This window comes from Haemaphysalis longicornis, unplaced genomic scaffold (genome assembly GCF_048455015.1).
Source record: "Haemaphysalis longicornis isolate Haplotype H1 unplaced genomic scaffold, Haemaphysalis longicornis Haplotype H1 scaffold_7, whole genome shotgun sequence".
Lineage (NCBI taxonomy): Eukaryota > Metazoa > Arthropoda > Arachnida > Ixodida > Ixodidae > Haemaphysalis > Haemaphysalis longicornis.
The window spans coordinates 104,936,618-104,951,954 of NW_027526422.1; the positions used below are offsets into that span (position 1 = coordinate 104,936,618).

Sequence of the window (15,337 nt, forward strand, 5' to 3'; positions counted from 1 at the left end):
GCAGCCTTTCACGGTCTACGCCGCGAGGACGACCAACCCCATCATAACCCGTTGCCGCAACGCCGCGGGCGCTTTCAAGTGCGGCGCTATTTATACACTAAACCCGAAATAAATCGAAGCCAAGTTAGACAGAGGTGTTCTAACACAAGCTGGCGGCAAACACAAAACGAAAAAGCGAGACTCCAGTACTGAATTGTTTACGGTCGACAAGAGTATAAATTTAGGGAACATATAAGCGCGCGTGTGACGAAATAGAAGCTGTAGTAGTAGTTGTAGTCCACGGGGACCTGACGACCTTGGTTGCCGACTTGGCACTGACGGCGATGCAACAAGTCGTCAATCGGCTGCCGTTGCGCTAGGGTAGACTGCAATTGTTAAGGCCACTGTCGTCGACAGCGCCAAAGAGAGGACGGTTGACGCCTTTCGTTCGACGCTCCACGGCTAGCACATAGACTGCGTGCATACGCAAGGCTTAGGCGCGAACAAAGTTTTGGGGACTTGGGCACACGCCTCGGAAGACGCACGAAACAAATGCTGTCGTTTTTCATATGGCCACGGCAGATATGGAAGCGCGCACGAGCGCGAGAACTACCGTGATATACCATAGCCGATGGGGTTTCACCCCTTTTTGACTTAGTTTGTACGGCGTACCGTGAAAAACGGAATGAAATCCATCACAAATAAAGCGTGCTATGCGGCAGTTATTTATTGTTATTGAACACCGACTGTCAATGTAAGAACGTCCAGGCTTAGGCCGCGGGCCTGGCGAAGCACGTCAGACGGAATAAGCAACCGGGATATACGGTGCAAACATTAAACACGCTTGCCCTGCCAGAAAAACCTGGTTTAAACCTGTTCGTCTGCTGAGGTAGTGTGTCAGGCACGGCTAGGACCAGCTTCCGAAACCCGCCGACGGCCTCCCGGAAACCGGTTCCCCGACCCACCGATAGAGGGCGCAGTGATCTCGTAGGGAGTGTTACTTCCCTTCTGCTAGGGGAGCGAGAGGGTAGGGAGTCTCCCACCGCTGACGTTTAGCTATAGTCACCACAAGGGAGGTTAGCGCTTCAAAAAACAAGGACGGGATCTAACTTAAGGTAGCGCCCGTCCTGTCCATTTTTTCTGTTGTGTGTCTTGTTTTTTGAAGCGCTAACCACCCTTGTGATGACCATGAACCAGCTAGCCGAGCAGCAAGTTTTGTTAAGCTATAGACTGCCGAGAACGGGCCCTACTCCTGAGGCTCCGTCTGAAGTGCCTAAACACCGCCGCTTGGCTACACCATCAGGGACGCGCAGACTCTGCTGCCTGCAGCAACTGCTCGGAGCCGAAAACAATCGAACATGTCCCCCGCCTCTACCCGCACCATACCGCAGCGAGGTCACTCACGGAAGTGGCATACCGACGCCTGGGGCTGCCAACCACTAGCCTCGAGGTGCTGCTCTTTCCATGGGCCCTGACCTGACGAGAGTGCCTTCTACCCTACCTTGAGGCCAGGGGCTGAACCAACGCCTCCAGCCACCCCGGCTAGAGCCGTTTCAACTACTTTTCTTTCTTTTCTCCCCATTTCAACTACTTTTAGTTCCTTTCTTTCCTTTATCTCACAATCACTGTCCTCGCCCCTGAGGAACTTGAACGCAGGTGTGCCCGTATATGGGCCCAATATTATCTCTGGTTGAACTTTCCTTTTCTTATTTCGGAATAAAATCACTTACTACTAATACGTTTAGCAGCCGATCGCATGCGCGAGCCGTAGAATTTGCGCGGCGCTCGTTGACGTGCGAGGCAACACAAGAGAACCACAGATCCGTTTTTCGGCAACTTCACACTGACTGGGTCTGGGTTTAATTTTTTGCCGGTTTTCTGCCGAAAGAGGCCGAATGGGGTGAGGGAAGACGGCGACTCACCGGCGGCGGCGGCGTCCTCGTCGTCGGACACGTCCCCGTTGAGCTCGGCCGAGCGCAGCATGCGCGTCTCCATGGCCTCCATCTCCATGCGGTCCTTCTGCTGCTGCAGCTGCGAGCAGCGCGCCTGCACACGCACGCCCGCATCGCCCCGCATAAGTCTCAGGGACATACATGTACAGACGAGAGAAGACACGCTGAGAAAAAAGCGGTACAAAATACCAACAGGAACACCGCAAAAACCTAACAGGAATTCCTGCTGTACGACAAAAAAACTGTCCTGTTGTTACGACACACATTTCTGTCGTAACGACAAAGTTAATTTTCTCACCGACAAACATTCCTGTAGTCACAACAGAAATTTACGCTACTCTTCACAATGGGCAATAACATCCAAACCATGTGCAAGTACTGATGGAACACCAGGGTCACGACAATACAGGAATTCGGCAGGACTGAACATCAATATCAGGACAGGAATACGACAAACGACAGAACATCAGAATCACGACACGACAAGAATACGACAGTACGACACGCGGAAATACGACAAACCACAGAAATTTTTTCTTGTCGCAGTTTTCGACTGGATTGCGCTGCTGCCTGAAACTTTTCAATGCATAAGTGCGCCAATCCCGAGGCGAAGCCTATGAACATTTCGAGGGGCAACACTTTCAAGAGCCAAAATATTTAGAAAAGGACGTACAGGTCAGAAACATGCGCTTGAAACTATTATCAGGAAATAACTAGCTTGTACCCAACACGTTGTTAATTTAGAGGGAACTAGCGACAAAACGGGGGAGGCGTGACCGCTAGCGCTTCCCGTCGTCAGGTGCAACGAACGGCGATACGGCTGTGGCGTTGCCACCGTCGTTTGACGAGCTCACGCATCTGCACCGTCGAAGCTAACGGACTCAATTAAGCGCAGACGCACGGCAAGTGCACCACATGCATCACCTTCGGCTTCAGCCTGGGAGGAGCCGAAACAGCGCGAAGCAACTTGACAGCTAGCATCATGGAAGGGGAAACGACCGAGAGCAGGGCGTCTACGCCACGCTTGTACGACAGGACGTCCATTCTGCGTTCCTTGAGAGCTCCGTGATCGTGGAACGATAGGGAAAGGCGCGCGCCCGCCAGTGCTTTGCACGCGCACGTGTCGGTGTCACGTGCAAACCGAGAACCGACCGGCCATTAGCCACGCGGCAAATGCTCACCGGCGCGTCAAAAGGCTTATACAGGTTCAGAAGCGACGATAAGCTGTGCCGTCTATAGTTTGGAATACCTTACCGCGCGTATCTAGCCACTCGTCAGGGTAATTTCATTTTTTTTTCCCCCGACCTTACACCGACATCTACTCACTATCCGCTGTATAAGGCCCATACGCTACCGAGTCAGCACCACGGCAAATTCGAAAAGCGAACGCATGGCGTCGAAGAGGATGTCATTGGCTAAAATCACCTCCCCCCCCCCCCCCCCCCCAACCCGTCTAACGACGACGACGGTTGAAATGCGAAGCTAATTCTTGCAAGCGAAGATCAAATGGCGAAGTGCCAAAGTCAAAGCGTCAACGATCAAATTTCGAACCGCCTGAGAGCCAAAGTTCAAACTCAGACGACAGCAAACGAATCCCTCACGAGAAAGCTAAGCCCCCCCCCCCCCCCCCCCTTCCGCACCCATCATGAACCGGGTCGAAATGGCTCAATGGGATAGGCGTCGGCTTCATAGCGTGGGGGACGAGGGTTCGATCCCTACCACGGGAAGCGTTTTTTTCCTTCTTTCACCATCATCATCATGCGCTCTACCACTGTGTACAGTTGGCTTTCCTGCACTGCGTTTTGTTTACGACACCGCCGTCAGCGAGACTAGTGTCACCAGATAAGGTATCAGACCACCGCCACTGAGGCACGCAAGTGAGCAACGGCGGCCGTTTTGGTGCTGATCAGCTAGTGTTGCGAGATCGCCGAATCTACGGCCTCGCCGCTAACTTCGACAGGGTCGTTTGTTAAAAACACTACCAAAGATGCGCAGGATGGCATTTTGGGACACACTTCTGCACAAAATGATGTTGCACGCGTTATCTTTGATTCGCGTTCGGAACGGCGGCAGTCGCGCGCAGCCGCCGAGTACATTGGACCAGCTAAGCCTAACAGAGTTGACCGACTAAACAACAAAACGGCGGCGCCCATGAACCGTCACAATGAAAACAAGTGTCGCGTGATGTGAACTGACCCATGAACATGGCGACGGCACGAAACAACAGGAGAAAAGAGTGCCGATACTCTGTAACCTGTGACACTATAGGTGAGTCCAAGAAGGCTTCGCTTTAAAAACTTAGGGGTTAACTGGGCTAAGCGCGCGTGCGCTTAGCCCAGTTAGTGGCAATAGCAGCACCATCCAATTATATCTACTGGCTTTCCCCAGATCGGCGGTCGAACAGTGAAAGTACTTAACAGTTGAGGTACCTAGCCACCCACCGGCCAGCGCGCACAGACACGCACACCAAACATGACTTAAAGGAGCCATGAAGACAAAACACAAGTTTGTGTTATTCGAAAGATTTCGTGTTTTCTGTGCCCCCAGCGCTTTTCCGAATGCGAACGACGTTGTATCCACTGAGAAATTAATTATTTCGGTTAGAATTTTGATTTTCCCGCTAAATCGTGCGTTTTCGTCGTCTGCAATGACATCACAGGGCCTTGTTTACCGTTAGTGAACCAGATGGCGCCACCACACCGCGGCAAACCGTTTTCTGCCTTTGGTTTGTTTGTGAACGTATTTGTACCTGGCTTGTTTTGTTCATGGAGACAATCGTTTCGTGAAACATGGTGCTCGCTCGACTAATACGTGATCACGTAAGACATCGTCGCTTGCGTCAATCGGCCAGTGTCGTATGAAACAACCCCTAAGCCACGCAGTCATGTGCAGCTGAACCAACCATAGTGCGCGTAGTACCAACAGCAGTAGTACGCATTGGTACTTCTATGTTTACGTGTGCTTTCGTAACTTCCACTGTTTGTCCCACCATTCTTAGGGCTTTCAAAAGAATGTGCCCTAAATTTCAGCGCAAATAGCTCGGTCGGCAAGCTTATAAGCCGTGCCTAATTTGCGTCTGCTTCTGCCAGCCTCCGCCAATCGCAGAGCTTAGCTCATGTGACGACATAGGTTCTGTTGCGGGAAATGAGCTGGTGGGTCGCATGGCCATTCCCTTTTTTCCTAATTATGTAGCTTATTTGAGCGAAGTTTACGTTAAAAGAGGTGTCAGTATGATTCTAACGAGGCAATCTTTTGAATGAGCGAAACTTGTGTTTTCTCTTCATGGCTCCTTTAAGGCCTTCCTTGTCTATCCAGTGGCGCACTGTATGCGTAAACGGCAAACTTCTTCCCCATACGGCACAGATACTGCCCCGCTCTTCCTAGCCATGCCCCCGCGCTCACAAACTACAGTGAACTAGATTCTAGTTCACTGCACCCAAACGTGACTGCGAATCCTCTACGTCGGCACATTTCGTCCTGCTAGGGGCGGTATTCTGGAGTATGTCCGCTTTTACAGCGTTTAGCGGCCGGTTTATTGTGACGTACACCCTTTGTCAAAATTTTGTGGGCCAATCCTAAGCCTTCTTGACCACAAATAATTCAATTTAAATTTAAATGTGACAACAATATTAAGAAAGAAAGGTGTAAGAAAGAAAGGTGTTTTCTCTACCTTTCCTACATAAAAAGTTTCAGCCTCGCTCGGGACGTAAGCTTGTACATTGAATTTTTTGCAGCCTGCGCGTTTCCGGCTTGGCCCACAAAATTTTGCCAAAGACTGTACATCCTATTGTAGGCTGGCTTTGGGTTGACTTTTGCGCACCTGTTTTTGCAAGCGTATTTTAAACAACTACATTTATTTTAAACTAGCATTTGTGTGTTTATTCGAACGTATTCTAACACCTAAACATGGTAAGACTTTCCTATGGCGAAGTTGAAATTTTTCACCACGACGGGGCGAATGTCCAATTATGGCAGCTGCAGCCAGCTGTTTGCCGCGGCAGCAAAGCGTAAACAATGCTACGGCTCCTCAGTTTATTTGCGCTTGGACCAAGATTTGCGCTTGATAGCTAGGCAGCTATAGGAAGCTGGCAGACGATCGTTCATTTCACTGTGTGATGTAGACGGCTTAGATGCACCGGCTCACGGAGGGCAGCGACAGCGATACAGTTTCATCGTTACCGACCTTTGACTGAAAGCCACCGTTAGGCAAGAAAAGAATGGCGAATATCACTTCGTTAGTTCTTGGTACCGCAGCCAAGAACTAACTATGGCATGCAGATGTTACGGTCCTGCCTACCGCGGCCACTGAACAGTCTTATTTCTGAAAACATTGATATAAGCTCATGTTCCTCAACAGGATTGTATTGCCGCTTTTCTTCCTTCTGAGAAATTAGAGTGCACAATGTACTTCTGTCTGTTTTTCCTTTGATATTATGGCGCGTAATCCACAGTATATTTATACTCGTGAAATTTTGGGATTGTAAGATGCAATTGTTTTTGACTATTGTACTTCGCTGTCTCTCTCTCTCTCTCTCTCTCTCTCTCTCTCTCTCTCTCTCTCTCTCTCTCTCTCTCTCTCTCTCCCTCCTCGTTATTATTTTAATTAGTGCTCTTGCTCCACTGCCACCTCCAAACGTGGAGTTTAGGCCTAATCAAGTTGCCTGCCCGCAACTTTTTCCCCCTAAATATCCTCCATAAAATTGCACTTGTTTTATGGAAATAACGTCATTTCGTTTCATTTCCTCATCTCGCAGCTCGTATAGTCCCCTTCAAGAGGCGGAATGCGTCTGGAGGCATCTAGAACAGGTCGAAATTATTTCTTGCCCTCCTGTTCCGCCGGCGTGCCAACAAAAAGGCCATGACCGCGGCATTCATATTAGAACTGCCAAAATCGTCTGCTCCGAGAAGCCGCGGCTCGACGCAGCAGCTCCACCACGCTTGCATTGCCTCACATCCGGGTGTTCGCTCTTCGCCAGTCAGGGCTCGCTCAAAACAAACACTTTCGAAACGGACACAAAACAGACAAAATTTTAGAATACCGCCCCTGAAAAAGTGACCCCGAGTTTCCTCCTTAGGTGCTATGGCGCCCATGGCACGCTGAATAGACGCCATAAAGAAGAGCGTTAGGGTGGCTCTTTCGTGTCCTGCCTCCTTCCCTTACCCTCTCACGTGTACACTCTCCTTCCTCTCTCTTCACAAACACGCACACAAAACAAAAACACTGCACATTGAGACCCGACGAGGCAGAAACACTAATGTGGCTCACAAAGGTGCTTGTTGCCAAGTACTAGAATACCAACAGTGGCCGGCAAACAAAAATAAATGCGCCAGCAAGCTGGGAAACCAGGAACGCAACAGAAACAATGACAGCTAACGTCGGCTGGGAGCAATAAAATACAGGACAGGAAAGAGGTCGTGAAGGCGATCGCTAAACGAAGGGTACTACACAAGAAGCTATGGGAGGGGACCGGGAGCGAGCAGCAACCGAGTCTGAACGCGCGAGCAGAGGGATTGTTGCGCCACCGGAGCACAGCGCGCAGACGCTGCTGGGTAGAAAATAGCGGGAACTCGTGGGCGCGCTGCACGCCGTCTATGCGTAGGAGGCAATGTGTCGCACGACTGACAACGGACACGCAGTCGGGGACGTTGGGGGCGAAGGAGCAAGGGACACAATGTGCCAAGGGGCAGACAGCAGTTACTATGTCGCACCGCACGGCCGCCCCTGTGCACGAAATGCAGAAATAAAAAGAACAGTGCTCATTCCCTTCGCGGATTACCACGACAAAACAATCTATCCTATACAACGGAACGTGCTACACAAGGCCGGATCTCGGGCGGGAGAGTTGAAAGGGCACTTCATACTATCGGACTACCTTAAAGTTTATGTGTTGGACAACTATTTAGCGCCTAAAAACTGCCCCTTCGGAGAGTACACGACAGGCGGGTCAAGGCGGCTAACGTTCACCATTATCCACCGCCGTGTTCCCATTGCAGGTCGAAGGCATCTTCCCAATGGCTTCCACGCGTATCCAGCCTCCTCCGTCCGCTCAACTTACACTTTGCCATCGAATTTCGTTATCCAAACACTGCACCTAATCATGAAAAAACAGCGCGACCGGGACATGTTAGGAAGAAAGATGGACGGGGCCAGCGCTGACCCGTCCTTAAGACTCTATCTGCAGCGTCCCAGTCACGATGTGTTAAATCTTTCTTGGGCTACGTCAACGCGAAAATTTTGGTCTGTCTGCCCCCTTCATATGTGGGTAAATCATTTCTAGACTACTAAATATAGTGGCAATGTTTATACTTGTGAACATTGTAGACCAAACAGAAAACATTAATCATGCTTGCGGCAAAACACCAACACACAAGAGATATTTGCAGTGCTATTTTAATTAAGAATACACGGCTGCTTCATTTTTCAATCGCAAATAAAAAATATCCGCCTTAAATTTTTTTTTTTTTACCTCAAAACGCAAAAAGCGCTCGCTGCGCCCCCTCGCGTCAGTGTTCCTCGTTCAAGAGTAACAAAAGGTTCCAGAAGATGGCGCGAGCAGTAGAACCCGGCAAAATTTAACTTGAGAAAACCTCCACGGTGTTCATCGCGGGAGGTGGGAAAGGGGAGGGGAAGAGGAGAAGGGCATCAACATGGCAGGGGCGGCAGAAGACTGCCTTCTTTCGACGACATTTGCAGCGAAGTGAACAGACACGGCGGCCATTTCCCTTGCTTAGATGTGTACTAAGCTATCAAAACTAGCTGATACACAGCCTCCAATACACCCCTTGCCCCTTCGACTTCATTTCCGATTCCTTCCTACACACTCGAACTGTTTACAGCGTCGTCTACGTGTTCCGTTTGTCGCAGTACACATTATGGAAATGACTAGCTACGACGATCTCCTTTAACAGCATCCGGAAATTATTTCGCCTCATTTGGTTGTCGAGTCAATTATGTGCAATTTCTCTTCTGAAGTGCGACCCCCATTTCCCAATACCCCGGCGCGGTCCCTACGGCGTAATGCTGCGAGCCCAGGGACGCGGTTGCGATCCCGGCAGCGGTGGCTGCTTTTCTGGCGGAGGCGAAAATCAAAAACTACCGCGCGTCGGGGTATTAAAGGTGATGATGATGATGGTTAGTGTTTATTGGCGCAAGGCCAACGAGGGCAAAGAGCGCCAGACAAGAGGTTATTTAATGAAGAGAAGTGATTACCACACAAGGGTAGGTATAAAAACGTGTAAACCGAACATAGCAAAATCACTTAAAGATAATGGTGATGGCTGGTGTATGAATGAATGATTGTGGGGTTTAACGCGCCGACGCAACGCAGGCGATGAGGCGCGCCGTAGTGGAGGGCTCTGGATTAATTTTGACCACCTGGGGATCTTTATCATGCGCCAAAATCTCGTACACACGGGTGATGGCTGGTGTATAGGGCCAGATTTGATTATGCGTGATAGGAAATGAGGGGGTATTAAAGATCCCCAGGTGGTAAAAATTAATCCGGAGCCCTCCACTAAGGCGCACGTCATAGTCCGGGGGTAGCTTCGGCGCGTTAAGCACCACAACCAATCGTTCTTTGCACAGCAACCTAACTCTTCTTCTACGGTGCGGCGTAAGACACAAGGTTTCTGCTTCGTTCTGTGAGCACCGCATGAGTACATTAGTCGTACACGTTTGCGAATGCTTCGTGATGACACCCCTGTGGTTATGTCACCTGTGCTATGCTTTAGAGCCCGAGCACAGGCTCTAAAGTGCGTGCACGCACTTACAAATTCGACCGTCTAGTGCTTGAGTGATTTATTTGCTGAACTTGTTGAATGACTGAAATGACCGAGCCAATTAACCGTTTTGCGAAGCGTTGTTCAGTATGGCCCTGCGGATATGAGCTATTAAGTGGTTATGTAACCCTGTGCTACGACGCTTCAGAGTGGGTCACAGATTTCTAGTACTTTACCCACCTAATGCTTACCCACACACACACACACACACAAAGTCTATGCTGCAACAGGACTGCGCCGCGCAACCAGCGTCGATGTGGCGTTCCAACAAGCATGCGTGTCGCGGTGTTTGACCAGGTTGGTGTCTAGCTTGTTTGACCCGTTCTTAAAGGGACGTGCACAAACCTCGCCGTGACTCACTTTCTTTTTATTAGTAGACGTCACACGATATTCAAGGCGCACGACGCTTGCAAGGAACCTTCCAAACTGCACGACAGTTAAACACTCCGGCGCCGGCTAACGCGGCGTAAGCACCCGCCCAGAGGTTCGCTTCTCGCGCCAGCGCATTAAGGTGAACCCCTCTGACCCCGCTCCCCCCCCCCCCCCCCCCCCCCCCCTTTCGCACTGGGGATGAAGATTTATTCTTCGCTAGGCATGCATGCGCATACTACACGACGGAACACGACCAAGACGCGACCAGCATACTCGCTCTCTCGCGTCCCAAGACGAAGACAAAGGAAAGACGACGACGACGACTGGCGGGACAGAGGAGGCGGCGACGGGGCGGCTGGGAATGCGCTCGCCGATGCCAACTGGCCGAGATCCCGAGAGGAGCCTCGACAACGGCGGAACAGTCGCCGGGCGCCGCCACGCCTTAAGGTGGCTCGCGAGCAATGCCATTGTTAGTCGACAACTCCCGCATCCTCGCTCTCCGTCTTCGACCACTGTGATTCACGCACGGTGCGCGGGAGGATGGAGAGGAGATGGAAGAGGACGGAGAGGGATCCACATAGCCCCCCCGCTGCGCGGCTAGCTGAGCTTGCGCCAGGTGTAATGAGGCGTCCCCTGTCACCACCAACTCCTTCTCCTCCAGTGCAAGCAACGCGCAAGAGGTACGCGTGCCTGCGATGGGACGCGCTCCGGGCAGGCTGCCTTTCCTAACTTGACCCCTGCTTCGGTCAAACCGTCATCGAGACTAAATGGCTACGAATAAAAATGCTATGTGCGTGGATGGAAAGAATACCCGTGCCTATATATACAGACTAGTGACGTTCAGGATTGCAAAACTAACGAGGGGCAGAGCTTGCGTCGCTTATGCACCGCGCCTTGAATATCTTATAAGGCCCGCACAAACGATCCTGGGCGCACCTAAATAAAAACAAGAAAAAGAACACCGGGCCGACGGAAGACGAGCGAAGCTGTATTCGTGGCAGATTCCTCAATATTTACGAATTTACTGTGTTACTACGAAATTATAAAAAGTAGATTTACATCTGCCCGCAGATGTATCCGCAACGATGCATCTGCCAATGATCACATAATTTGCTTCGGAACAGTTTCGGGGATACAAGAGTTACAGCCATTTGCTGTAACCATATGCCCTCTGTAGGGGACCATGTATGGACAGCAAAACGGCAACTGCGTAACGTTTAAAACTTCGCTGTGAACTAACAGGCAATTACAAGTAAATGAGAGGGCGTAACTAATCACAGAGTCGTCGTAGTGGCCAATTTCGGTGTGATTTTTCTTTTTACCGAAAATACCTACGGTTGTGAGCTACAGGGAACTTCAAGCTGGCTCTTGAGGCGAAAATTCTTATTGGGACGAAATTCTTGGGACGAAAATTTCGTCGACGGACGCAAGTTTGGTCGCAACTTAGGCATACACAGCTTCGCTGCTATGTAAAGTAGACGCGCGTACGCTGAGTGAGTCCCCCGGTCGCCCCCCGTTTAGCGCTTTTTACAGATCGCCGGGGTGAAGACACTTTTGGGAGTAACCCGAGGACAGGCCGTGCGTGCGACGTCGTTATCGCTTTCCAGATTTCCAGCGCACCGTTTCAGGGGCGCCCTTAAATAAGCGCGAGGCGTACGTAAACACCGCCAGCAGCTAAGAAGGGGGGCTCAACATTGAAGTCGCCGAAAGCAGGCCACGAATTCGTCCCGCTTTTAAATAAGACGGCGTGGGGCAGGGAAAAGGAGGCCCACGAGGCTGAGTCAACACTGCCGACGTCGTCCCTAATTAACTGCGCCGGAAAGCAATGGTGGACGCCTGCGAATAAACACACACACACGACCCCATTACTCCGACAAACGAGGGCGATGCGCGCCCTGCATCCACGGCGCCCTTGCTAGAAGACGGGACTGCAAACGTATGCAAGGTAGCTGAGAGGAAAAAAAAAAAACAAATCACCAAGAACAGATTCAACGTTGTTTGATTTGGAAGAACTAGGTCTCGCTAACACGCTCAACTTCAGTCGAGCCCCGACCGAGTCTTTTAGAGCTAAACAAATTAGAAATATTAAAAAAAAAACCCTCAAATGTCGCGCTGCACGGCGTCAGCAGCAACGTGGCGGGAGTTGTTAAACGGAACGTTAATTGGGAGTTGCGCGTTAGCACCCAAGTGGTACAATCAAAGCAGAACTCGAAGCACCACTACAATCGCAGAGGTGCTTCTTGGCAGTGACTTTGGCCTGCCCACGCCTGTCGCGCATACAATGTCCCTGTGACGCCCCGGCAAGAAAGTCACTGGCGAGTTGCCCTTTCTTTGTATCTTTTTATTAATTGCATAAGGTTCCCGACTAAATTTTCATCACTGTTAGCAGTGTTTTGGACTAACAGAACTTTTATTTCGCCTTTATAAGCCCTTTAAAGCAAAATACAAAAGTGGACGAACTGTTGAGTTTCGGAGCGAGTTATGCAACGCCGGGAGGCATCAAACAATCTGCAGCCCTCCATTTCAGCAAGTGTTGTGGCCAAAGGGTTTCTCGGAAGAGTTGCAGACTAAATTAAATTTTTGTGTGCAAAAAATAAGGGGTTTGGACATCTCTTTGTACCGCCCTTTCATACATAAACAAGCATTTGAGCATTATTATTTACCTTTAAGCAATATACTATTACGTTAGAGGGCTGCCCGATAAGAACTGCCACCACAGTATTTTTTCTTCCCCTTTAGATTAACAAAAGCAGCGGCGGTGGCTCCTCGCCTCCTTTTTTCGTCAACGGTGCTAAGATCGCTCGCATTAATTCCGGTGAACGCAAAACAAAGCAACCAAAGACGGCGGCCACGCACCGAGCTAAAGTGTGCTAACGTAAATGCAGGCACTGTGCGAGAGCCTGCAGTGCGTTATGTTGTGTTGCGTTGTGTAAACGGCAGCGTAAATAAATGCGCGCGAACAAGTTAGACGCACGTGACCCGAGCCCACCCCCAAGCTGTGTTCACCACAAGCACACTCAATATGCGGGGAAGCCACCGCTACGAAGAGGCGGCAGACGGTGGTCCGCGCGGGAAATGGCGAGGTTGCGAAATGTGGAAATAACGATGCAGTCAGTGTCGCCCATTATTGGTTGAAATGAGAGGAAACTGGTCGATGAACTTTGACATACACGGTTTAGTAGGAACTGGGCCGTATAAGGCCTACGTTGAAAACTGACCCGAACGAAAAACTGTGCTCACAGGGGGGTCTCACTGTAAGTTCTCCTGTGTAATGTTCGTGAAACATTTGATAAACTATAAAAAGGGGAACTTCACTCGCCCTCAGATACGCGTAAAGGATGCCAATTGCTGAGCTAAACGAGACGTATTTCTCACTGATTCTTGACTTATCCGTGGCCCCACATAACTAGAGGGCGGAATTTATTGCTTCGTAAGGCGTCCTGACTTACTACAGCTCAAATAAGCGAATTAGTCCGCAAGAACACAAAGGAGAGGGAAAATTATAACCTGAAGGCATGCCTATTTTTCGTTCGATATGCTGACCAGCCATAATGCGGATAATAGGGTGGCAATAGTTTAAGTCTTACGATTGTAAGAGACGCCGTTGAAAAAAGTTAAAGCAATTCCACTCAACTCGAAAACTGTTAAATTTAGGGCAGTGATTTGCCAGAGGGGCTGTAGCGCCATTCTACGCTCTTTGCCACCACCCCTCACGCTGTTCCCCTCTCTGTCTCACGTCTCTCTCGATGGATTGAACAGAGGTTTATTCATGCAATTCAAGTTCGCCGCCTTCGCTGTGCTCGTCCGCCTTCTCCTGGGAAAGCTCGCATTGTTTTCTTTGTCTTTTGCTTCTTACTCTGCCTGGAACAGCACGAGCGGGAGTTCTGTTCCTTTTGTGCTTGCTTTCATCTCGCATGTGCTGCAGCCTTTCTGTGCTATTTCGAACGCGTCGTTTTTTTTTTGTTTTTTTTTTTTTTTGCGGCCACTTTTTTTTCTCTTGGTATCGTAAAAACCAAACGAGCATTCTTAACTAAATGAACGCGGGGACTGCCGGTTAATTACCTATATTTTGCCTCAAATGTACCTGCCGTTTTCTTTGCGATAAACAACGGGGAGATGTGTTACCAGTGCCAGCGGCTCAGGGAGTTTCGAACTGTTCTGCCTATTTAAACCTCTTGTTCAAGTATCGTCTTAACTTTTGACCGGAAGGCTGGATCGAGGGACAAGCGGGCATCTTTTGGAAGCCTCTGCTTGGTGGGTGATGCCGCGTAACACCATGACCGAGGACGAGCTACGGCGACAAGCAGGGCCCCTAGAGTACTCCGCGCTTAAAAGAAATAAGCTTTCTTTTATGACGCTAGAATGCGTCTCGCTCAGTAATGTCCCTGGATTTAGTGTTGGTGGGTGTGTGCGAGGTCGCAAAAAAGAAAAAAAAAACGCAAGGATTAAATTTGTTCCTACAAGAAGGCTTCATTGCACAACAATGTCGGAAGGCCGGCTTTACGGCGACAAGGAAAGCTCACTTAGGGCAACGCACTGCGTGCCCTCGGTTTGCCAACGGAGCCTCACGTGCGACAGACAAGTCTACCTTTGTGCTGCTAAAAGAACACGTACGTGATTTTCCGGAACAATTTGAACGCAAAATCATACAGCGAAAAAGAAACCATTCATACCAACGCTATTATCGGTAGTAGTAGGAATAATGATTACAAGACTACATGTACCGCTTTCCTTGAATGACCACACCTCTCACCAACGTTCATGTTCACCAGTAAAGTTAGTTAACACAAGTGTATTTTTTGTGGTGCTCTGCCTTGGGACAGCCATAACACTGCATGCTTCGCCGCTCCACAGGTTTCACGTTAGTGGAGATGGCCCGCATTTTTTCGCAGCAACTTCACCCCATGTGGGCCGCGCTTCACTGCATTTCCCTTTTGTTCGAACAGTTAACAAGGACGCACTGATCGCACACTTAAAATACTTCAAAAATGTTGCTTATAATTCAAAAGTGAACATAAGCTGAAAATTTTTGTTGTCTCTCCGCCTTCGTGCATTTAAACATTTGCTTATTCAAACGAGTGTTCTACGTCATTTCCTTAGTTTTGAATTCTGAAGTGGGCTATGTAGCTCCCCGCGTTTTACGGAGAAAGCTACGCAGCAGAGTGCCTCGCAGTTTAACAATATGCGGCGACGCAAGGACATGTGTTTACGTTCCGAAGATAGTTACTCCACTTGCGGGTGAAATTTAAGCCGCC

The 15,337-nt window shown here is 49.8% G+C and overlaps 1 protein-coding gene across 3 annotated transcripts in view; it reads right to left on the reverse strand.

The window, feature by feature from the left end:
• The window catches only part of LOC144146767 (unconventional myosin-XVIIIa-like), a 198,370-nt gene that overhangs the window by 24,767 nt on the left and 158,266 nt on the right, over positions 1 to 15,337 (reverse strand). For all 3 annotated transcript variants that reach the window (XM_077678699.1, XM_077678696.1, XM_077678697.1), the window contains exon 22: positions 1,902 to 2,025. In XM_077678699.1, coding sequence (XP_077534825.1) covers positions 1,902 to 2,025 — 124 coding nt within the window. The remainder of the gene's footprint in view (positions 1 to 1,901; positions 2,026 to 15,337) is intronic.